This window comes from Porites lutea, chromosome 10 (genome assembly GCF_958299795.1).
Source record: "Porites lutea chromosome 10, jaPorLute2.1, whole genome shotgun sequence".
NCBI classification, from domain to species: domain Eukaryota; kingdom Metazoa; phylum Cnidaria; class Anthozoa; order Scleractinia; family Poritidae; genus Porites; species Porites lutea.
Genome location: NC_133210.1, coordinates 27,779,634 through 27,804,982, shown reverse-complemented (window position 1 = coordinate 27,804,982; position 25,349 = coordinate 27,779,634). Strand labels below are relative to the sequence as shown.

Here is a 25,349-nt window from a genome sequence, read left to right as displayed (position 1 = left end):
AAAGTTTTCTTGTTTTTTTTTTTTTTTCACTGCCAGGGGTGTCTTATTCAAGTTCTAACCTTAAAACAGTTACAATATGTTAACTTAATTTTTGTCAAACTGATTTTCTTTCAATGATGGACTGCGCTGTTTCATACATGTATCTTAGAATCTTGATGAAGAGGAACAGCAAGGCAAACTGCAAGACAATGTAACATACTCAGAAAACAAGATCAGCAAGAAAAGGCAGCTCTGAGGACAAGGTAAACAACTCTTCTATTTTTTTTTTGTTTTTTTTACAGTAGAGAGCTTTAGCAACGACGACGGCGACGGCAATCAGGACGTCAAAAAAGCAATACGTTTATTACGCAAAACAACAACTTTGCACGTGCATCACAATTTTTTGTACATTTCTTTACCGTCCTTGCACAACTACGACGTGAAAATGCCTAATTGCAAGTTTTATGGAGGACGTAAACAAGCGACGATGAATCTCTGTTTCTCTCTCTAAACTTGAGTGTGGTCCTCAAGAAATCACCTCCAGGGAAATTTGCCTGCACTTGCCGTTTTCAGCAAATTGGAATGAAAGCAACAAAGATTGAAAAAACAGGAATTCATTTTAAAACTGACGTTTTCACTGCCATTGCTGTCGTCGATGCTAAAGCTCCCTAATAATATGTGTGACATAAATGTACCATATTTACTTGATTTCATGCACCCTTGATAAAATGCCAGAGGAAAAATGTTAGCACCTTATTCTCACTTAATTTCGTGAGTATTAAATTTCATGAACAATCAAAACCAGTTTAAAAAGAATAATAAATAATCTTTATGCCTTTGTCAATGTACATGGTTGATATTACAATCTAGTAAATTTACTTCCAATAGAAGATAAATTAAATGTAATGACAATCATGTGCAAGCTAGGAAGCTAAACGAACTAGTTGGTTTTCTTGTTAGCTCCCTGAACAATTTAGGATCTACATGTAGCTAGCAGGTAAAATCAAAAGAAATACAATAAGAAGAACAAAAAAATAAAGAAGGAAGAACATGAAGGAAGAACTTATTCACATGAACTATGTTGCTTCATCAGCAGGGTGAAAATTGTGTTCATTTGTAGCCTGTGTTAAGCATGGCAGTTTTGTCGGGATCACTACTGAGTGGTAAAGCTGCAAAAATGTCAGTACAAAGCGCCAAGAAAGAGCGGAGAGAAATAAAAATCATTTGCTTGGATTCATGGCCTTTTCAGCTGCCACCCCCTCAATTCATTTTGACATCCTGTTGACAACTTGTTTGGTTTCAGTTTTCCCAGCCAATCAGAAATAAAGTGTTGACAGGCTAAACACGACTCAAAAGCTTGTGACCTAGCCGGAAATGCAGTTTGCTTGAACAAACACAGGTTTTCCTTCTATATTGCTATCTCAGACGTAGGAGACTACTCTGCATTCTAAACTTGACTGTGTAAATCTTATTTTTGTCACACTAAGTTTTTTATTTATTTAGAGGTCATGAAGCTGGTTTGTTTCATCCGTATTGAGTAATTGTTTCCTGAGGTTGTTGCTGTGCATCTTTCTTCTACTGTATGCAATTCGTCGATCACAATCACTCACACTGTTTGATGTAGTGCATTATTCTCAAACACCAAGTGATAGAGAAAGTTGAGGGGGACTTTCTCAAAGCAAATTTTTAGCTCCATTGCTGTACAGCTCAGTGACAACATTTCTGAAATCTGGTCGTCTACATGTATAATATAATACTTTTTAGAGGTGAAATTGCAATCATACAGGTTTTCGATGAGGACAAAATTGCCATAACATTTCTTCTGTGAAGAAGACTTTAAATGGCCATTTCCTGTTCAGGCTTCAATACAACTGCCCTGTTTTTCCATCGAATATTCAAGATTGACAACGCTCCTGTCAACACTTTTTTGATATTTTGATTTTGTTTTTTGGAGAAGATTTGTTCAGTCAGTTGGAACTCTCCCATACGAGATTACCAAATATATGATTGGCGGGTGAACATTCTTATTCAAATGGAACGATCCGTATGCAGGCATTTGGACTACTCAAAAAGGCCACCCGTCCATACAGGCAGTTTCTCATTGCTCCCGCCCCAATCTCCTCACTGTTTCTCTGTCCTCACATGCCTTTATTAGGTTGCGTGCCCAACCAAAACCGTGATGCTACGCAGGTAGCGTATTTCGTTTGTTGTTCTGACAGTAGATAGTGTATAAATTTCTTTGCAAATGTAGACATATACCTGCTTGAGTTTTTTAAATGAGTTGGAAGGTCCTTCCAAATGTCTGTAGCTATAAAAGAGATTGATTGTTTGCCTACGTTTGTTCGTACACTCATCTTATAAAGATTTTTCTTAGCTGTATATCTTGTGTAGCAATGGATATTACTAGTGTTGTAAACAGGAGTTGATTTCGTGGCCAACAGATAAGTGTCGACTGTCGACTGCTGAATATCTCTATAGACCTGGCCGGTTTCGGGCTATCAGTATTCTAAGAGACTCAAACACTCAAGTCCTGATCACATTCACATTCACATTCATCGTTTATTGCTAAATCAAGGTACTTTTATACATATTGGTAGCTAAATCATACGTGGGAAAATATAGTAGAGAATGCGTGTGGTTTCCTTTCTAGTAAACACCCTAATTTGATTGAAAGCTTAAAACACTATTACTCCTACATTACTTACGTAAATCCTGAGCGGCTAGGTTTGAGTAATCATTCCATCCTACACAAAATCTTATCAGTTTAAAGGGTGTAGCTTGTAGCTTTTACGCTATTCCGATCGGAAGGCACATCTAACTATCTACTTTACACGATGCACATTTTTGCACGCTTGCTTACACAATAGGGATCATATTTCCGGTTCCTATCAAGCTAGTAATTGATCTATTGTTCACTCAAGATTAACAAGTCACGATTCATTGTACAAAGTGTCACGAATTCTTTAACTTTACTACACTAGCATATTGAAACATGTTGTCGAATACCTTACACAGACAGCCTTTATGCCATGAATGCACAAATTTTGAGCCTTGTAGACAACAAATATTAAATTCATACAAGAATGCAGATTTGAATTTGATAATGGTTGCGGCAACAACTAATGGTTTCATTTTTCAAATAATCTTTCCTTAAAGCAATCTTGGGGGTATGCTTGACCTGGACTGACTGTACTAAAAAAAATTAAGTTAATGAAACAGTCAGTTATTCATTCATTCCATCGTGAAACAGTGATTCTATCAAATGAGAAACTTACTGAATGTTGGACGTAATCAGTCTGTTCTGTCAGTCAAGGCTATAGGTAGTCAATCAAATGGTCATACAGTCAGTCAGTCAATCATTCAATCAATCATTTGATCATTCAGTCATTTATTCATTTAATAAAGGAGCTAGGGCTCATAATATTATTTATGTAGATGGGGAATGAGAATTATTTTAGATTTAATTTTTGCTTTGTGTTGTCTCTAAGCCCCCACCCCCTTCATTTATAATCTTGAATGGTGTTAGTTTTGTTCCTGCCCTCTCATTCCATCTCCCATAAATGTGCACAAAATACCATGCCCAAACCCTCCCCCCCACCACCATCACCATGCTAATGATGAAAATGGCCTCCAAAAGTGCTGTTAAGTAATGATCTGGCTAAGAAGGGAAGCAAGGTCTTTTGTTATGGTGCAATATGGTTTCCTCATAGAGAAATGTTTTTATTTTCACACGTAGAATGCATTAACCTACAAAAAGGTAATCTGCAAAAATAACACATTGAAAGTAACACATTCTTTTAAAAATATTTGAAGTCGTCAGGCTCTAGAGTTAATCAAAATATTCAGAGAAATTTGGACTGAATTGTGCCTTAATAAACTTTCCAATTGGCAGTGGTTATGCATAAAGGTTTTGCATGTAGATACACACAGAAAACACACAAAAGTAATTGGCAAAATTCTGGTGGCAGGGAAGCACTTAACTATAGGGGTAAGGGGACCAGGAGAGAAACCCTCCTGGGGGGAGACAAGATTGAGTGATACCAGGGTAGCCACCCTGGACAGGAGTCCTGATCAGTCTCCAGGGGTGAGGCCCCTATCCCCCAGTCACTAGGAACTAAGGGGAACCAGGAGGGGTGGCAAAAAGATAGAATTTGCATCAAAAAGGACCCTCGGTTAAATCTCCGGAATATTCTAGTTACCGGGTAAAGAGATTAGTGATACATTATTACATTAGAGCAATTCTTTGTAAGAGTGTCTGTGATGTTATAACCCGAGTAAGATAATTAAGTATTGCATCCTACACGATGAGCGGTGACGTTCACCGTTTTGGCTCTCACTGCAATCGGTGACACAAGCCAATTATTAGCATATTCTGGATATTTCTTCGGAAAGTACATCAAGAGTTGTTTTTGATGCAAATTTATATCTTTTGCTAGTTGTGCATGTGCATATGAAACTTGAAAACAATGCCAGTGAATAAAGAGGATGCTTACTTATAAACACAAAATCTGGGGGGAAAATTGGTTATATTTGAGGCCCTATTTAAAAGCCTTCCCTGTTTTCAATGTTCTTGAAACTTGCAAGGAATATTTATTGACGATTGATCTCGAGATTGTCGAATTTACAAAAAAAAATTATTGAGTGGTGTTTTGAAAAATGCAAAACTTGTAGGCATGGACCAAATTATGTCCAAAACCTGTATCAAAAGCAGCTGAATGCAAGTTAATAAAATTCTTCTCACTTGCGATCGCCTGGAGCAATTCCCCTCTTTTTTTGTATGCAGTTTTCAATGGAATCAAACTACTATGGGATGAGGCCGCGTTTCCAAAGCTTATCAGTTTCTTAAAATATTAGCGAATTGTGTGGATAGCATGCTATTTCACTGTTTTTATGATTGTTAAAACTGCGTGTCAAAATATGTCAAAAACGCTCTCATAGAATTTGTTTAAACTTTGCCATAATGGAGGCAATTATGGCAGGTACTTACTCCCTTAAGCGATTTCTTCAAAAAACTCCTGGTACAGAGAAACATGCAAAGATAAATAAAAAGCATAATGGTGTCATTACATTGCCATGGCGACTCTGATTGCAATAAAACCCAGATCATAAAATATTTTCATCTTTATATAATACAGTTGTGGTAACCTTTTTCCCATATCTTTACTCATGCCGACGTAGTTAATGCTCAAACGTGGGAGGTATCCCGCCAAAAAAATCCGGTTGAGCCACCTTAAATAAACATCAATGAAATACCAAACCATTTCACTTTAATATTTTTTTGCTTTGAAAGGCACGATTTATCATGTAGCCACAGTAGCGGCGATCTTTTTACATGTGAAGATAACTTGTTATTTTTTCGCATGTGAAGATATCATGTTTTTGCCTGAGAGCTCACCTGGTATTTCATTGGTGTTTATATAATAAATTGATGTATGCATGTAGCTATAGACCATGCTTTCATTCTTTTATTCAAGGTTGGTGAAGTGGCTGATGTTTATCAGGTGGTAAATGAAGATGAATACTCGGACATTGTCCGTAAGCGACAGGAAGAGGACTCGCTGGTCATTGATGATGGTGAGAAGTTCATCGCGTAAACTTCAGTCGCAAGCGTAAACAGCAAAAGTGCACTCCTATCATTTTACCTCTGCTACAGTGTAAAATAGTTTTATAAAGATATCAAGTTAAACACGGGTTGGGGGCTCCTACACTACACTGTAGCTAGAAAGTGTGATGTTTCACATTAGTTGCCCTGTGATGTAGACAATGAAACGGTTGGGTGGGTAGATGTAGGGTCCAGGGTTTGCAAATACGCCAAATTTGGCTTATTTTATGCCAAAATTGTTCAAATGACTCCACTGAGGTTACGGAGGGAGTCACTTCGACTCCAGAAATCTTCGGTAACAAACATAGGATCACATGCTGGAAAGTCTGTTTGGCTTTTTTCGTTGTGATACTTGACTCCAAATATTCCAAAGTGACTCCAAAATTTGTGAAGCAGATTCTGCTTCACAAATTTTTTAGTCACACTGACTCCACTCATCAATAAAATTTGCAAACCCTGAGGGTCATTTGACTACCAAAATGTCTTCAAGATATAGATTACCATGTCTCCATGTCTTTTCACCTACTGTAAAAGACTACGGTCACTCATGCATGGAACTCCACCATAATTCTCAATTTACTGATAAGAGTAATCTGAGAGTACATATACCCAGTGAAGACAGATTTTACGAGAGTTTGTTCAATAAATATAACAATAATACTACATGTGAAAATGATATTTTAGCATAAAATAAAAGTTAATGTTGGCAAGCAATAACCTGTGGGCCTGCAGATCACTTCACTTCTACCCCAAGTGGTATCTCCTTATTTGGCAGTTTCTTCAGGGGGGAGTGGTGCTGCCACTCATCTAACTAGAATCAGCCACGCCTACACGTGATACTGTCAGAATCCTCTTACTAGGCACCTCTTATGACTAAACATGTCTAATAAGCAGCCAGACTGCATTGTGGTGGCTAGTAACACATGATCTTAAACTTAGTGAAAATTAGTCTCTGGTATTGCTATTGGCCAGGGTCATGTAGCAGCTGCTCGGAGGAAGTCATGGTGCGTTTCCCTGACCCCAAACAATACTAAAACAATTGGAAGAATGACATGTCATTGTTTCCCATGACCAATTAGGAGAGACCTTACCAGCAGCTCCTACTCTACCCATTGGCCAGGCCACCAATGTAAACCATATGTTAACAAATCTTAAATTTTAGATGGGACTGGCTATATGGATGATGGAAGAGAGATTTTTGATGATGATCTTGATGAGGAGCCTGCAAATGGTTAGTGAATTTATTAGCTGTATTTGGTGAAAAAATGGGTTATGGTTTTACATAGGCTGCTAGGAAACAGAAAAACTGTACTCAATAAAAATCTTCATTCACCGTTTCAGGGAAAAATGTTCCTAAATTCAAGGCTAAATAACCTGAGTAAGTACTTTTGTTGGACAGGCTTGTTGTTTCAAATTTCTGTATGCTTTGAACTAAGTATATTTATTAACAACATAATGCATTTTTTGCTTACGTAAAGAAACCAGTAGCAAAGCCATACAAAGTCAATCAATAAAATGTTACTTGCGGCAAGTGCCAAAGCTAAGAAACCAAAGGTGAGAAGGTTTGAGAACTAAAATGGGGTAAGGTAGAGGCAAAAACATGCCAAAGACCCAAACAGCCAGAGCTTATCTCGATCAGTTTCCTTAGCATGAAGCAATGCCTAGGAGTATTGCTACTCTCCCCTGGACGGGATGCTAGTCTATTGCAGGTTTACACCCAGCAGTATGTCCCCAGTGCCCATTTAAAACAGTGGACTAAAGTTCCTTGTCTAAGAAAACAATGCGACAGGCAAGGCTTGAACCCCGGACCTCCAGATCCGCTCGGCCACTCACATGCCTCCACAGATAAACTAAAACAAACCAAAGAAAGACTGGTTAAGAAAATAGCTTCATACATGTAGGTTTTGTTTACGGTAGCTTAATATTTTTCTCTCCCTCTTTTGACCCAAAAGGAACTTAACTAAGTTCTTTTTCATGCTCCCTTTGTTAGAAGGAAGTTACATCTCTTGGGGATGACGATCTCCTCAATGACCTTTTCAAAGAAGTAGAGGTATGCACAGAAATTAAAAGTTAGATTATTATCACTTAAGTTTTTGTTGGTGTAGTGTTTTGTTCTAGAGTGCTATGGGGAACTGTTAAAGGTAAAGAAAATCATCACAGTTGTGACTACAACTTTTGCAGTTGTCAAAAGAAAATGCTGAAAAAATTCAGGCTTGTACTGAATTTTTGAACTCTTGGCCTTTTGCAATACCTTCTAAGCCAACAGGCCAATAGACCACTTCTGAGTTGCCCCAAGCCTCTGGTTCAAAACGAGGCAAAGTACAAAGCTATTGATATGAAAAGGAATTTTTTATTCTCATGCAAATAAACTTCATTTTCACAAGAAAAGGTTTCGGAGTCAGCTTCATTTTAAAAGTGAAAGCCTTGGGAACTCGCAAATGGCCTGTTTGGAGCTGGTTTTTAAGTTGGTTCATTCCTAACTGGCTTGTAAACATCATCTCAGTTGGTGATACTATTGCAGTGGTCAAAGGTTTGAATCCCACACAAACCTGAATTTTTTTTCAGGCTTTCTTTTTGCAACTGCGAAAGTTGCATTTAAAACTGTGATGATCTTCTTTGCATTTACCTTTCCATCCTGCCATTCTAATATATGATTTTCATATATTCATATAGTTTCAATTATGTTGTTTTTCTAAGAAAGTCAAATGTGGTAGTCCAGGTAAGTGTAGTGCTGAAGAGGAATGTTGTTGACAGTGACTTAATTTTCGACAGCTTGTGGTAGTCATTTTTATGCAGAATCAGAGTTAGTTGTCTCACATCAACTGACGTTATTTAACTCTGTTCATTGACCTGATTGGTCAATTAGGCCAATTATTGCTTGTTTGTCAATCAGTTAAGCAGTGATCTGCTTTGAAGACTCTAAAATGTGATTGGTGTGTTTCGATCCATCTGTTGTCACAGTCTTAATGATTGTTTCTGTTATTTTTGACATTTTAAGCATCCAAGACCAGCTACAGTAAAGATGTCAAAGGGCAAGGGTCAGGTGTTAAGGTATTGTAAATAGATTATTGCTACAGAAAAAATAGAATAATAGTCTGAGTTAAAGTAAAAGTATATTGATTTTAGAGGCAGTGAGAACATGCATAGACCTCAGTCATTTTGGTATGACAGTAAGCTGAGTAGAAAATTAGATTAAGAATCATGTCTAGTAAAAGGATAAATCAATTTTGTTGATTTTTATTGTTATGGTAATAGTTTTGCTTCAAAACTCAGAGTCGTCAAAGTCAGGGCTGTCGCTATGATTTTAAGGTGCCAGGTATATGCAATAAGAGGGTGGGGGAAAATGAACTGCTCGGAAGTTTTTTTGGTTTTATTTTTCTCTTGTTTCCTATAAAAGTATCCTGGGGTCAAGCTCATAGTAGCAAGGCAGGGTTTTTGTTAGGCATCGGAGATAGGAGAATTCTTCACTTACTACACAGAATTCTCTGGCTAACTTTTGGTAACCTTTTTTTTCTTATTCAGACATAGAGCCTCTTTCAAAATATTCTCCTGTAAGTACGTTACACCTTTCTCCTGCTACTTATAGAATTGTTAATGAAAACCCTGGCCAGGGGAAATTCTCAGCCTCCAACCCTTAGTGACAGCCCTACAAAGTCCTTTATTTAGGTTAGTTATGCTTTCTTTTGTTTCATTTTAAGAACTCCAAAATCTTCTTCAAATCATTACACTCCCACAAGGCTTCAGGTAATACCTGGTTTTGAAGAAAATAGATACTGGAAATGTTCTGGCTTTATACCTATAATGACCGAAAGCATCTTGTTCTGTTTATACTTTTTAGTTTGGCATGAAAACCTTTCCCCCTGCCTCCCACAACCTCCAAGGTCTCTTATAAGATGAATGGCACAGTTTCTACTTGTCACGCTAATTATCCACACCTAAACCCTCTGCAAGCCAGATTGCATTTGAAAGCAGAGTGCTGAGGTTTATAGAAAGTTTACTGTATTACTCCCTCCAGTGATTTTGCTAATAAATTCATTCAACAGGAATCATCTAACCCAAGAGCACCCCTTTTCAAACAGGAGCCTACTTCCCCACCAAAACCCAGTCACAAAGTCATTGCAGCAAAGATAAGATCAGGGGCGGCTGTAAAAACTGAGTCATGTGACAGAACAGAAAGAAAGTATGGTGGCTTGGTTGGAGAAAAAATCAAAGAGGAAAAACTGGAAATGACAGATATGGATACAGGGATGGAAGGTAAAAAAGATAGAATTTCGTCATCAGATTATTAAAGGTGAAGTGTACACTCGCAGGGCTGGAAATTAGTCCTGCTAGTTAAGTAACTTTCCTTTATGACTTGCCTCATGGGCAGCCCAGTCAAGTCCTCTTTGCATAATGAAGCAGACTAAGACAACCATGAAACTGCTCTGGGCAAGTAAAATTGGATCCGTGGGCACAATTAGGAAGAGTATTGGTCATCACTATGAGCTGACATTCTTTGGACTGGTCACCAACATAGACATGTTGTGCACATATGAACCAACACTCAGCCAATATGTTTTGCCGATTCGTGGCGCACATGTCAGCTGGTACGTCATCCAACATGTTGACTGAGTGTCTGCTGTGAATCGGCTGATATGTCAACCTGTCTGATGAATGGGTATAACTTATGTCAACCAACATAATTATTAGCCAAGACTTAACTGACATGTCAACAGATAGTCAACCATTACACTGACTGAGTGTTGGCCATTATGTCAGCCAATACTAAAAACTTTTTCTGAGCTGTCATAAAACATGGTTTAGTTTAAATGTAATCATACATGTGTAAATAACAGAAAAATCTCTGCTAGATGTTCCTGCTTCATATGATGACATGCCAGAATACGATGCTGGTTTTGATGACTTTGATAATGACGATGATCTTGGCAATGAAGAAGCTATCCAGGCTTTATCAAATGCAGAAAAGAATCATGATGTAAAACCTCACATCAAGGTACTTTACTATATTGATTCAATATTGATTCAATACCAGGTTATTCATCAAGGTACCCTACTATATCGATTCTATATTGCTTTAACATATTGATTCAATACCAGGTTAACCTTGTTTTGAAGGACACCAAGCTGTTCAAAATAATCTAAGGAGCAAGTTCAGGCTTAAGCAACCTTTGTTTTCCTACAATTTAGTTTAGACTCCCTTAAACTTAAACCAAAACCTTTTTAAGTTACTGAATTCATCTTTTCCAAGAAATTGTAAAATTAAAAAATTAATTATTCTTCTCAGTCTCTGACCAACTTTTCAAGATCACCTTTATTTTACAATGAAATTTTGTTGATCTCTTGACTCACTTCTCCATCTATTCAACATTATTTATTTTTGGGAAAGCTACCAGTAACCATCAGAAGTACTTCATATACTCTCCTTTAATTATCCTCTCAGGTTGAGGCCAGTGAGAAACCAAATGACAGAAGATGCACTATGCCACAGAAGTATGCAATTCTCTTATGATATTTATTTTGACATTCATTGACATCACTAAACAATTTAAATATTTCTGAGAAATAATAACGCATTGTTATCATATGACTTTTTAACCTTGTTGGGGCTGGAGGTAATAATTGTCATGTTTGTGTTTTGAAGTCAAGGGAACGGTGTGGTCACATGTGTTTTGAAGCAAAGTCACTGGAACTTGCTGGATCTTGTCAGCAGATAATTTTTGTTGAACAAAGAAATGATTATGTTACAGCTAGTTGAGCTGATACTTTTGTACCATTTGGTTTTCATGACCGCTTTCAGGAAATAACTGACTCATTTAGGGGTTCTTGTCTTGTGTTTTGGGCACAGTCAGACAAAACTACTGTCCACTGCACTGATGGGCATTTTTGGATATTCATAGTTTGCTAAATAATAATGATTTCCTTTTTATTTAATTATCTGTAATAAAGTGATGGGGGGAGGCTTTGCATTCCACTCCTGCCTCGCGCTTGCCTTTCCTCACCTAAAAAATGCAGAAAAATTATACTTGTTCTGCAGTTTAGCCCTCAAAATATATTGATATCACGAAAAAACTTAATTTAGTAATAATAAGTGCATGGATCTTTGTCGCGTACCCAGTGCAGCGGACACCGGATGTTGTGCACTGGAGATCGGGAAGTGTCAACCACAGTATAGAAGTTAACAGCACAAGTTGACTCAACAGCATTTAATACGATCACCAACTCGTCTGAATTATTGTACACATGCGGTGAAAACTAAAAGGGGAAATTACAATGTACAAGATCAAAAAAGGGGCTAAGACTAATTACAAAAGAAGCAAAATTGAAAGGAAAACGAAAACTAAATACAATAAGCTGAAACTTACGTCTGATCCTGTCTTAAGGGCTAGAGAAACTCCGACGTTACGTAACTCCGAAAAAGATAAAACTGCTCTGAAAACTCCGATGTTGCTCCGTAGATCTACTAACTCCAACTCCACAAAAACTAAAGGGGCGTTCTCTGATAAGGGTACAATTCACGTGTACAGTTGTAAAACCGGTTAGAAAACAGGAATGGTGAGCTACGTAATTGATTCAAACTGAACAATAGCACATGAAAATAGGGGCGTAAAAACTCGATAAATGAAACAGAACAGAAACGTATCTTATCTAAATCAAAACAAAACTAAGCTTAATTATGTAATCAAGTTCTCTTTGATTGAATGTTCATTGTTCATCACACTCCTCGCCCAAGGATTCTTATCCTTGCTACTCATATTCTCTTGGCGTTTACTGCTGGTCTGGATCAGCTGTGTCGGTCAGAAGTAGAACTAGCTCCTTAATTGGTCGAAGGTAGGTTTTCCTTTCTCCGTCTCTGACAACGTTTACTTTGACTTTCCTCACTCTGCCGTCGTCGCTCCTAAGGGCTTCCGACACTCGTCCCAGTGGCCAATCGTTACGGTGTTGTGATTCGTCTCGCACAAGAACGATATCTTCCACGCACAGGTCTCGCCGCGTCTCCGTCCACTTTCGTCGCGGCTGTAGGCTCTGCAAGTACTCTCTCCTCCACCTAGTCTCCTTCGCAGCCGTTATTAGGGTCGTCACTCGTCACGCAACGCTCCTCCCCATTAGTGGGGAGGAGCGTTGCGTGACGAGTGACGACCCTAATAACGGCTGCGAAGGAGACTACCTTTCCTGTTGTGTAAGTTTGAATTCGAAGTCGTGGTCGATTTCCACCACGGTCTCTACTCCGGTAACCTCTACACCACTACTACATTGTAACAGTGAGGACTTTAACTAAAAGATCCTTATTATATCTTTGTGTTTTTTTTTGCCAGTAATAAGTCTTCAAGTCAAACACGTGCAATTTACACGTGCAAGTGATCGTGTTTTTGATTTTTTTTGGTATTGTGTGAAAACCTCACAAGTGATGCTTGATCGGTTAACGCAACAATGTTAAGGCAGTGCTGTTGATCCCCCTTCAAAAAAAAATGCTTCGACATAAAAGCAGAGTAGTAAGAACTGTAGAAATCGATATTCTAGGGTTACAAAACGTTAGTGAAATGAGTTAAGGCGTTAAGCAAACAGGACTTCAGCCAAACGATGAAGCGACCGTAAATGTCGTAATTAGCATTTTAAATCATATTTCATATTCTTCAAGACAAAAAATAAACGAACTGTTAATGGTAGTGACTAAATCTTCAAAAGTTGGCAAGTTTTTCTGATTGAATCGAAACGACCTCAAGTGGATCGAACCGACTTAAGGTATGTATCGAATCGACTTCAATTTGTACCGAAACTACTTGTATCGAAACGACTTTGTATCGAAACGACCAACTGGCCTGGAGGGGGCGAGGCTGGGCGTGTCTTCATAGTGAGTAACATCGCAGAGGACAGAGGCTGCGGGTCATCGGTGTCGGACGGCAGTGCTGCTATCGGCCTGGCGTTTACAATGGCTACCGCTTCGGCCATCAGTGTCACCAGCAATTCGTGTGTAAGCTGACTCTGGCCTAACTCAGTGAACATAGCATCCAATACACGGCGAATCGTATTAATCTGCCTCTCCCACACACCGCCAAAATGTGATGCATGGGGAGGGTTAAACTCCCACTTGCAACCGCACTCCGTTACGAACTTCTCCACTTTCTTCTCATCTAACTCGGATGCTGCTGCGTCAAGCTCCGTCTTAGTTCCAACAAAATTTGTGCCCCGATCGCATCTGAGGAGTTTAGCATGGCCTCGTAGTGCGAAGAACCTCCTCAATGCACAGATAAAGGCACTGGAGTCCATAGCTTCTAAGACTTCGATGTGAATGGCTCTGCTGCTTAGGCACGTGAACACTAGGCCCCAACGCTTGGCGTTTACTCCTCCTCCTCTAGTCTTACGTGTTTGCACCGCCCAGGGGCCAAAGACATCAAATCCTACATTGGTAAAGGGGGGACAGACTTCGGTTCTATCTAGCGGGAGGTCGGCCATACGCTGTTCTAGGTGTGGTCCTCTCAGCTTCTTACACAGGACGCAAGCTCCAATGACCTTCGTGACTACGTCATGGCCTCCAATAAGCCAGAAACCTGCTTGTCTAATTGCACCTCCTGTAATCTGTCTCCCTTGGTGGTGTACTTCATGATGATAGTGTTTAGCTATTAGCTGTGAGACATAGTGACACTTCGGTAGTACGATCGGGTGTTTCTCATTATACTCCATTTGAGCTCTCCTTAATCTGCTTCCGACGCGGAGGATCCCGTGGCTGTCTAGAAACGGATCGAGACGGTACAGCTGCGAGCCTTTGAGAGCCTTCTTGGCGCTACTTTGGATTTCTCTCGGTAGCTCAGGTTCTTTTCTGGTGTCGCGTTACAACCCACTGAACGCTTCTCTCTGCGTGCTGCTGATTATAACGCGCAGGGCCTGATCCCATTCCTCGACTGTCGGGGGTCTGAGCTTGCCTTGTGTATTATGCGCTTTACTCCTGAGGTTAACTCTTTCTGCTTTAACGTCTCTCCGGTGTTTGAACTCTCTGACAATGACAATTAGGTTAGCGACTGCTCGCTGCAGAGACTTTAATGAAGAGAATTTCTTGAACCTCTCTGCTCCAAGGTCTGGTTCTTCCTCTTCGTGCGTATTTACACTGGCGCTGAACACTGCTTTTCGGACTTCAGGGTCGCTTGCGACGAGCGTGAACGTTTCCTTGGTTGGGAGGGTTCTCTCCGGTTTGCGTAGGAATTCCGGGCCTACTAGCCAGCTCGTCTCCATTAGCTTGCTTGAGGGAACTCCGCGCGTTGCTAGGTCCGCTGGGTTCAAATCGGTCTCCACATATCTCCACTGTTCCGGGGTAGACATGCTCCTAATCAGCTCGACTCGGTTGGCTACGTACACATAGAACCGTCGACTCTCGTTGGTGATGTAGCCAAGTACTACTTTTGAATCGGTGTAGTATGTCACGTCAGAAATCTTCAGATCGATTTCTTTTATAACTCTCTGGGCTGCTTGAACAGCTAGGACTGCTCCGCACAGTTCTAGACGCGGTATACTCGTCGGATTTAACGGGGCGACTCTTGCTTGGCCGTAGACGAGGGCCATAGACACCTCGTTTGCTTCGTTCAACTGGCGAAGGTAGACTGCGGCTCCAATACCGTCCTGACTTGCGTCGGAAAAGGCGTGTAACTCCGCTCTAGTCACGCTGCCGAAATCTTTAGGGCGGTAACAGCGAGGCACGGAAAGGTTCTGCAACTCTACGAGAGAGTCTCTCCAGCGCGTCCACCGATTCATCATCGCGGTAGGGAGGGGGTCGTCCCAGGCTAGGGGGATATTGTTCTCCTTTGTCCGTTCTCCCATATGGACAAGCTGCTGCAGTATTTTTCTTCCTTCGAGCATAACAGGTACTGCAAAGCCAAGCCGGTCGTACACAGAGTTGACGATGGACAATACTCCTCTCCTTGTAAACGGCTTCTCCGGTAAAGATACCTTAAAGGTAAAGGCATCTGTCTCCAGGTCCCAGAATACCCCGAGCGAACGTTGAGCTGGCAAGCTGTCATGGCGTAAATCCAGGTCACGCACGTCTTTTGCTCGATCTTCGGCCGGGAAGGCTTCCATGACTTCCACAGAATTAGAAACTACTTTGTGAAGTCGAAGGTTAGCTGTGGCTAGGGTGGCTTGCGCACTCTTAACCAGGTCTGTCGCTCCTTGAGTAGATGAAAGCGAGGTCAAGCCATCATCGACGTAAAAGTTACGGCAAATGAACTTTTTGGCCTCCTCGCCATACTCCTCCTCGCCGTCAATGGCTGTTCTGCGTAGGCCGTAGGTAGCGACTGCGGGACTGGGTCCATTGCCAAATAAGTGTACATTCATCCGATATTCTATAATGGGCTTTGACGGATCGTTGCCTTCGAACCATAGGAAACGAAGGAAGTCTCTATGTGGTGGCTCAACATAGAATGAATGAAACATTTGCTCGATGTCGCACATTACTGCTATCTTCTCCTTGCGAAAGCGCATGAGGACTCCAATGAGGTTGTTCATCAGGTCAGGGCCTGGTAAAAGTACTTTGTTCAATGAAACTCCTTCAAACTCGCAACTGGAATCAAACACGACGCGAATGGTGCGCTTTGTATTGTGATAAGTTGCAAAATGCGGTAAGTACCAAGAACGGCCGGGAGGAGGCGGAACTTCTTCACTTGGTATAGCCGAGGCGTAACCTTTGTCGATTATTTTTCCCATAAACTCCAGATAGTCCGCTTTCATTTCGGGTTTCCTGGCAAACGTCCTGAGAAGCCCTTGTAAGCGCTGCATAGCTTGAACTCGATTGTTCGGCATAGTCTGGCGCTCGTTACGGAACGGTAGGGGCATCTCCCAGTTTCCCCTTGAGTTCTTGTGTATACCTCTATCCATTATCTCCAGAAACTTACGGTCCTCGCAGGAGAGACCGGGCTCGTTGTCACCTCGTGTCTTCCTAAATATGTCGTCAGTGGCACGCTCCAAGAGGGGGTCTGTAACCTTGATCTGGTTGGGGCAAGGTACTAGCTCGTAAATTCTGCTTCCAGTCTCCAGTTCTTTCTCCGTAACAGTAGACAGGCTGGTGAGGCGAGTGAGGACGTGTGCGGGACCACTGGCGAAGTCAAGGCACATCTGACCACTGATGGTCCAGCCGAGGGCCAGTCGCTGAGCCCAGGGGGCTCCTTTCGGGCCATTTCTGAACTCCCTGACTTTTAAAAGCTCCGGCGCGTCTCGACCAAGTAAAAGGTGAATCTTAGCTGTCTCGTTTATGGGAGGTATTTCGTGCGCTATGGCCTTTAGGTGCGGGAATTTCCTCGCCACGTCTGGGGTAGGGATTTCGCGCTTGTCTTGTGGGATGGTATCGCACTCGGTGAGGGTCGGTACAGCGAACTCTGCTCCACCAAGTGAACGTAATGTAATGCCTGCCACTCTTCGACCATACTTCTCCTCTTTCTCGCCGCTGCACGTGGACAAGAAGTATTTTTCTAAGGGTCCGTCCGCTCCAAGGTCGTCGGCTAGTTCACTAGTGACGAGGGAACTGTTGCTCTGCTCGTCAACGATAGCATAGACGCGCTTAGTGAGGTGTGGGTTACGTCGGCTGTAGACGTCCACCAGCAGAGTCTTGCTGCAGGACACGCCCCCTGTAGGTCCACAGAGTACGGTACATTTTGGGTTGACTGTTTCATTCTCCGGTTTAGAGGGTGGCCGCTTCTCCTTATGCAGTACGGCGCTGTGACGCTTGTCTCCGCAGATAGCGCACTGTACGGGGGTGTTACACCGATTCGCGACGTGGTAAGGGCTGAAACAGCGAAAGCATAGGCGAGCGTCTTTGATCCACTCCGTACGTTCTTCCAGGGGTTTCGCCGAGAACGCTTTACACTCCTGCAGATCGTGTCCGTCTCTTTCGTGATACGGGCAATGTTTAGCCTTAGTTTCTCTTTTTTCAGCGGCCTCTCTCTGTTCTTCTCCGGCACTATCCTTTCCAGCTGTGAGCTGAGTCTCCGTTTTAAGCGTTTTCTTTTCTTTGCGTGGCTTAGGTGCTGAAACCTGGGTGGGGCTGGCTGCTTTACCGGCTAGAACGTTTGGATCGTTCTTTATCTTTGATTGCTCCTGGACTATTTTAGAGAATCTAGAGAAGGGGGGATACGCTCCGCCGTTGGTGTTCGAGTAATAGGCTATTTCTTTCTCCCATTTGGCGCGGATAAACTGCGGCAACTTCGCGGTTATTGGTTGCATGGCGTTGGGATAGTTGAGGCAGGTAAGTCCGGGGAGATAAGTCACTTGACTTTCGATGTCCGCGCATAGATCTGCGAACAGCTGCAGTTTATCGTGTTCTCGCTCGTCAAAGGTCGCGGTGTCCCGTAAGCGCTCTAAAAATGTATTACTAATCACAGCCACGCTCCCGAAACGCCTTTCTAGTTCTTCCCACAGCTCTTTTAGCAACGCGACGGGGTCGCGCATTTGCCGCTTCCGGTAGTTATCAACGAGGCGTTGTGGCTTTCCGCTAGTAAAGCTTCTTAAATAGTTTATCTCCTGAGTTGGGGATACATCAGCGTCTAACAGCATAGCTTTGAAGGCGGTTTTCCAGGGATGGAAGAGGGTAGGGTCCCCAGAGAATATGTCAGGCTGGCATTTTGGGAGATTTTGTCTCGCTAGGCTGGCAACTATCTGTTGATTTGCGACTGTAAGCGAATCTATCAGCTGACTTCCGGTGATATCTTTCAAAGGGGTCGAAGATATAAGTGGTTGCCGATTGAAAATGGTATTTTGTGGTACTACACGATCCTCATCTGCGGATTGCTGCTGAGGTAGACCCGGGTTTAGGACGTGAAGTTCAGGGAGGAGGTCCGTTTTCTCCGATTTTCTTTCTTTGGGGGTGGGGCGCAATAGAGGCTTTATTTGTTCTGGCGTGCTTAACGGCTCGTGGTTTCGCTCGGAACGTGATACCTTTCCCGTGGGTAGGGGGTTGGAATGTACCCACTGGGAAGTCCTCTCCTCTGCTTTAATTTTGGGAAATTCTAGCTCTGGTAATTCAAAATCTTTTTCAAGTTCTTCTTCTAGAAGAGCCTCCTCGAAAACTTTAAGTTTAGCGTTCGCCATCGCGGCCTTTTTGTCTGCTCCCAGAATCGCGATCTCCTTTTCGAACTGCGCTATCTCCTGTTGTCGAACTTTCTGCGCTTCTACTTCGCGTGTCCTATGCTCAAGTTCTTTTTGTGCTATTAACCGCGTGTACTGAGCTTCTTCTCTTGCCGCTTTAGCTTCCGCTAACGCTTGCAATCTAGCAGTAGTGCTGCTAGTTTTGGAGGCTGATGAATGGCGCGAGGAACGACGAGAACACACAGATCTTGTCTCCAACAATTTGTTGGATTGTCTAGTAATTCTATTCTTTAGACTGTCTAAAAGTAAGAGGGCTCGGTTAAGGGTCTCGTTCTCTTCACTAAGTTGAGCCTCTTCTAAGTAATCGCCGCGTGAATCTTGCTCGTACAAGCCAATTAACTCCTGCAACAATCTTCCAAACTCCTCCGAGGCGAGTGTAAGGTCACGCGCTACAGTATCAATATGGCTGTCATCACTTAGCCCTTCTACTGATTGCATAACACTAAGGAGCCTTTTACGCGATCTAAGAATTTGCCTCCGTTTAAGTTCTACAGCGCTTTGTAGAGCCTTTTGTGTGGGTCTCGTCTGCCTTTTGCTCCTGGCTCCGCTCTCCTTTGCTCCTTCTACGTTCAGCCATTCTCTTCCTGGGCTCGTCATTCTCGATGGCTCCGGTTTTAAAGTATGATACCGCTTACCTCCATTCGTTGATTTTATCCACAGACTTTTCACTGTCGCGTGCCCAGTGCAGCGGACACGGGATGTTGTGCACTGGAGATCGGGAAGTGTCAACCACAGTATAGAAGTTAACAGCACAAGTTGACTCAACAGCATTTAATACGATCACCAACTCGTCTGAATTATTGTACACATGCGGTGAAAACTAAAAGGGGAAATTACAATGTACAAGATCAAAAAAGGGGCTAAGACTAATTACAAAAGAAGCAAAATTGAAAGGAAAACGAAAACTAAATACAATAAGCTGAAACTTACGTCTGATCCTGTCTTAAGGGCTAGAGAAACTCCGACGTTACGTAACTCCGAAAAAGATAAAACTGCTCTGAAAACTCCGATGTTGCTCCGTAGATCTACTAACTCCAACTCCACAAAAACTAAAGGGGCGTTCTCTGATAAGGGACTGGTCAAAAAGTATAGGGGGGGGGGGGGGGTGGGCCGGAGCATTTGGAAATGTGGTTGATAAAAAACACATGACCCACCCCCTCCCTTCGGCACAAAAATGACTGACCCACCCCTAAAGCAAGGTTGGAAATTGCATGACCCACCCCCTAGTTAAAACACGGATGTTTGGTTTCCTCTTAATAATCCAATTAAAACCTTGTTCTGTGCTTGACAAAATTTGTTGATACACTACTACAACCAATATCAAAATCACAGAAATCATACCTTTCACTGAAAAGACAAATGTGAAAAACTGAACATTCCTTGTTTCGATGGACGTTATGAGTCTTGACACAAATATACAGCGAAACAAGGGTATATTGAAATTGTCTGTCACAAAGCATATGAAAATTTCTACAAAGACAACCCATTCCTACACATTACTTGCCGGAAAAGCTTAGATTAATCGATCCTCAAAGAAAATTTCTTCCACTTCAATGGAAAGCACTACCTACAAAACCATGGAACTGCAATGGGCACAAAGACAGCGGATTTGATTCCTTTGCCAATATTTTCATGACATATATTGAAACAACAACTCTAAGCAAAACTGTCTTTAGAACAACAGTTTGGAAATGCTACATACACGATATCTTTGCCTTATGGGACATGAGTAAACCAGACATCGAAGCCTTCATTGAACAAACAAACTTACATCACCCAACTATTGAATTCACGGACGGAACATTTGACACTGAGACTGCGTTTTTAGACACGGTTGTATACAAAGGCACAAGATTCAAGAAAAAATCTATTCTTGATGCAAAGACGCATTTTTAACAAAGGCAAACCTTCTTGCACACACATTTCACCTCGTGTCACTCTCCAAATGTTAAAAAAAGGATTTGTCAAAGGAGAAGCCTTGAAAATCCTACGAAAAAACTCCTCAGAAACAACTTTTGAGGAAAATAATTCAAATTTAAAAAATAACGCTTGATGGACGGAGGCTACCCACAAACTTTGATAGAAAACATACTATCAGAAATAAAATTCACAAAAGGGAGTCTAAACTCCTAAAACAAAACAACGAGGAGGAAAAAGAAATATTGCAATTGGTGACACAATACTAGCCCTCAGTGTCTACTATAAAGGAAGCTTGAATGAAAAAATGGAATCTTATACATACCAACTGTAACCTTAATAAATTTTTAAGGAACCACCAATCATTTCCTTACAAAAAAGGAAAATCATTAAAGGACATGCTCGTAAGAGCCAAAAAAAAAGGTTAACAGAGGGTTCCACGCCCGTATAGATGTGCGGCCTGTCACCCTCTTGTACTTTCTCGCACAACAGGTTTGTGAGCATTTTAGCAATAATTTCAGCTGGCTGTGTTTTATATACCAAGTGTAGTCAACTGTCTCGTTAGTAGTTAGTGCCTAGCTATGTAATAAAATAGGGTGACCCACCCCCTAAGGGTAGCTAAAAATTGCACGACCCACCCCTTGCACAAGGCTCAAAACCTCACGACCCACCCTCTCTCTGCTCCGGCCCACCCCCCCCCCCCCCCCCCCTATACTTTTTGACCAGTCCCATTTGGATCAATTCACGTGTACAGTTGTAAAACCGGTTAGAAAACAGGAATGGTGAGCTACGTAATTGATTCAAACTGTGAACAATAGCACATGAAAATAGGGGGGGTAAAAACTCGATAAATGAAACAGAACAGAAACGTATCTTATCTAAATCAAAACAAAACTAAGCTTAATTACGTAATCAAGTTCTCTTTGATTGAATGTTCATTGTTCGTCACAATCTTTGCAGAACAACAGAACTTCCTGGTGATTCAGGATGGGAAACTATCTTAGGAAATGAAGATTCACAACAACAAGAGGTATAAAAGTGTCAAGATATTATTGCAAATCTGTTTTGTTCTTAGTCATCTCCCTGCCTTTCATTGTACAAGAAGTCATTGAATTATTTAAAAATGACATCATATCTCTTTCTCTGCAATGAGAAATACCCAGTGTGCAAAGAAAGTCTTGTCCGATAGCCCGCGCCGGGGCTAGTGGATTTTCTATCGGGCAAGTGATTTTTGTTCTTAACTTGCTGGATGGGCAAGTGCTGTTTTTGGGGGGAAATTCAAATTACAGAAGGATTGTAGTCAATCCAGCTAATCAAAAAGGGTTTAGGGGCCAGCTGGAATGACTTGTAGACTAGTACATGCTAGCTACAGCTTGCCCGAATGGCAGGCTGTAAAACTGACTTCCTTTGCACCCTGAATACCTCTCTGTACCACTTCATCACAACACAGAGAAAAGTATGGTATAGCTTTAATTTGTTTCCTGTTTGTTTTAAACAAATTTTGTTTAAGGTGCATACAGTCAAACCCTGCATAATGGACACCTGCTTAATGTGGACACCTCGTTATTATGGACAGTTTGTTTTGCCCCTGGGGAATGAAAGCCCTTACATCTTCTCTAATTTCAACCTGTTAACCCTTTAAGCCCCAATATCCATATACAAATTCTCTAGACTTATCTCTATACATTTCCTTACAGAATTAGTTGAGAGAATTTGATAAAAGATTAAAGATTTTTCTCTTTGTGATCATTTTATTAATTTCTCATAGACTTTGCTCTTGACATTGTATGGATCTTGTCAGGAGAAAATTAATGTTGGTCACTATTGAGACTTAAAGGGTTAACACGGTCACTTTCTGTGGCCCCCTCAGTATCCATATTAACAGGCAGGGTTGTCACTAAGGGCCGGGGGCCGGGGATTTCCCCCGGCTACTCAGAGCATGGCCCCCGGCTACTTTCGTCGTTAAATTAAACTAAAAGAGCACACCTTTTAAACAAGCAAAGACTATCCATCAAACTAAATGCAAGTTTGATCTGCAGCAGGTTTAAGTAATTTTGAAATACTCGCGGGCAAAACCTAAGAAATGTCGGGAAAAGACATCTGATTTAGATTTGGTACTAGTACACACGCGCGAAGACTCTCCGTTCGCGAAATGTCAGTAGCGAGTTTTAGCAACGACGACGGCGTCCGCAACGATAACGAGAACGTAACGTCAAAAAAGCATTAGGTTTATTAAGCAAAACAACTAGTTTGCACGTGCATTAGCCATTACGCTTTTTTGTACATTTCTTTGCCGGTACTGCACGACTATGACGTGAGAATGCCTAGTTTCACGTTTTATGGAGGACGTAAACAAGCGATGATGAACTTTTCTTTCTCTTTCTAATTATCTAACTTGAGTGCGGTCCCAAAGAAATCATCTCCAGCGAAATTTGCCTACATTAGATATTTTCAGCAAATTGGAATATCAACACGACAAAGGTGGAAAAAACGCCAATTCATTTTAAAAGTGACGTTTTCGCTGCCGTCACCTTTGTCGATGCTAAAAGTCCCTAGTTTCAACCGTTGTGTTGGCTTTGTGTTGAACATGTCGAAGAAGCTGCAAAGGAATCTGCACTCTTTATTCACGATGCAAGATCTGAGCAGATCTCTGTTGACATTACAGAAGAAGTTGAGGCTTCATCCTAGCGTTAAATCTCCCTGATGCTGATGTTGATGATGATGAGGATTATGATGAAGGCTTTGACGATGAAGACTATGACTGATTGTTATGTTTTTAATAAATTGTCATTTAAGTGACCAGGCTTACATTTAGCTTTAGGTAAAATAACGCGCGGTCAACGGGAAATGTTCGATCATTGTCCTCAGGTCGCATCCTCTCGCTTCTACTTTCAAGAAGTTATGTATAACAGGGACGTTAAGCATTGACATTACCTTTGCATTCTTCTCCTTGAGTCTCGTTTTGACATCTCAGCGTCGTTGTAAACGCTTATCCGTAGGTCTTTTTCTTCGTATGTTAAGTGATGTTTCGTTCCTAAATTCGAGACCACTAACGTTGTGCAGTTTAGTTTTGCTATATTTTAACCGCGATTTTTCGTACGTTAAGCTTGTTTTTGCCTTATAATACTTTTATTTTCCAACAAACCATATTAACCTTATGTTTATGATGCTTTTTCGTACATTCATCGTCTGCCTTTCTTCTTTCTGCTTCTCTGTGGGTTAATTCATCTGTAATATTAGTTTTACCTTTGTTTTCCGTAAGTTGTTTCGTTCTTGCGTATAACTAAATCAGGGTTTACAATTGATTTTACAGCGCATGTTAATTCATTTGCACCATGTAAGGATTGTCCTTTCCACATTTTTAACATTTCTAAAGGGTATTGTTGTGATTTAACACTGGCCAGCATGCGCCTTGTCTGCGTGAAGATAAGATTGCGCGGATAACGTGACCGGTGCCTACCTGTCAGTTTTTTCAAACCCAGACTTTACATGTATTCCCATTTGGCGGCCACTAAAAAACCCTCCAACGAGCCTTTACGTAAAGTAAAAACTTAGTATTTTAGTCTTTCAGAATGTTGTAGTTTTCTTTAATAAAGTCGTGATCATCATAAAACCGCTAATGATAGCTCTACTCTCGATGAAGATTGCTTTTTTTTGGGGGGGGGGGGGGGGGGGCTCGGCTCCATGACTGCTTGCGATTTTTCCTGGCTACTAACAACAAATACCCGGCAACTTGAAATCTTAGTGACAACCCTGAACAGGGTTGACTGCTTACATTGTATTTTTTTTTCTCTTTTTATGTGCTACTGTAGGTTTTGATGGATGTTAATGTGGATTCGTCTTCTCTTCCACTCAAAGAAGTAGATGGTTAGTGAACATATCAGTAATCAACAAGTTTCAAGCTTGAAATGTATTATTAAAAAGTGAAAATATAGGCCTCACACAGTTCTGCTTTCATGATGGGCAAAATAACAATTCAAGAAGACTCCTGACATTTCACATTCCAAAAAGATGAAAAACTAGCAACCCAAAGTAAAAGTGCTGCTTAAGAGGTTGAACAGTCAGATGGGATTTCATCCACAGTGCAAAAATCTCTGCTAGAGCTAACATTTAGATAGAAAGGCTTGATAAAGGCCAACATATAAAAGGGACACAGAAAGAAACTAGGGAATCTTGCAAGGATGTCTGACCAGTGATGCCAGTACTGGCCAAATTTTTAAGTTACTAGATCTGTTCCCCATTCCATGTTCTTACAGAGATCATTTTTTCTTTCTCCTCTTAGGGGAAAAATTCCTTAAATTCTACTGGTTTGATGCTTATGAAGACAGATTCAAACAACCAGGTAGAGTTGGTCAAGGTTGCTGCCTAGTTGAATTATTAAGAACATCACTAGCTTCACTGTAATGTTCTGTTAATTATTCTTTATCCTTCAGGTACTGTATACCTTTTTGGTAAGGTCTGGATTGAAGCTGCAAAAGCATATGTGAGGTAATTATCGTTTATCTGCATTTTGTTTTTCTCTTTAACTAAGTTCGGAAATCCCCTATGGGAAACCAGAAGGACCACTTAGTGGACTTGCAACTACTAATTAAAAATTTATCTTTTTTCGTATTAGCTGTTCAGTGGCAGTCAAGAACATTGAGAGACAAATATTTATTCTCCCAAGAGAAAAGGAGAGAGAATAGATGTATAAACATTGCTGCAGTTGCTGAATTCTTCTTGCATGTCT

The 25,349-nt window shown here is 41.2% G+C and overlaps 2 protein-coding genes, 1 long non-coding RNA gene and 1 pseudogene across 3 annotated transcripts; 2 read left to right on the top strand and 2 right to left on the bottom strand.

Annotated features, from left to right (window-relative positions):
• The first annotated feature begins 7,053 nt into the window (after positions 1-7,053).
• Positions 7,054-8,632, top strand: LOC140950055 (uncharacterized). The gene is made up of 3 exons (XR_012167142.1): positions 7,054-7,135; positions 7,572-7,631; positions 8,580-8,632. It is a non-coding gene; the product is annotated as an uncharacterized lncRNA (long non-coding RNA).
• Positions 8,633-9,702: 1,070 nt separating this feature from the next.
• The window catches only part of LOC140950054 (DNA polymerase alpha catalytic subunit-like), a 56,990-nt pseudogene continuing 41,343 nt past the window's right edge, over positions 9,703-25,349 (top strand).
• Positions 13,340-14,260, bottom strand: LOC140949732 (uncharacterized). Its single transcript, XM_073398871.1, has one exon. It carries the CDS (start codon positions 14,258-14,260, stop codon positions 13,340-13,342), a length of 921 nt encoding a protein of 306 aa, XP_073254972.1.
• On the bottom strand, positions 13,544-16,772 carry LOC140950053 (uncharacterized). Its single transcript, XM_073399217.1, has one exon. It carries the CDS (start codon positions 16,676-16,678, stop codon positions 14,408-14,410), a length of 2,271 nt encoding a protein of 756 aa, XP_073255318.1. The 5' UTR covers positions 16,679-16,772; the 3' UTR covers positions 13,544-14,407.

Coding starts and splice junctions, on each gene's coding strand:
- LOC140950053 (XM_073399217.1), bottom strand. CDS start 16,678: ATGTGCCTTGACTTCGCCAGTGGTCCCGCACACGTCCTCACTCGCCTC.
- LOC140949732 (XM_073398871.1), bottom strand. CDS start 14,260: ATGGAGTATAATGAGAAACACCCGATCGTACTACCGAAGTGTCACTAT.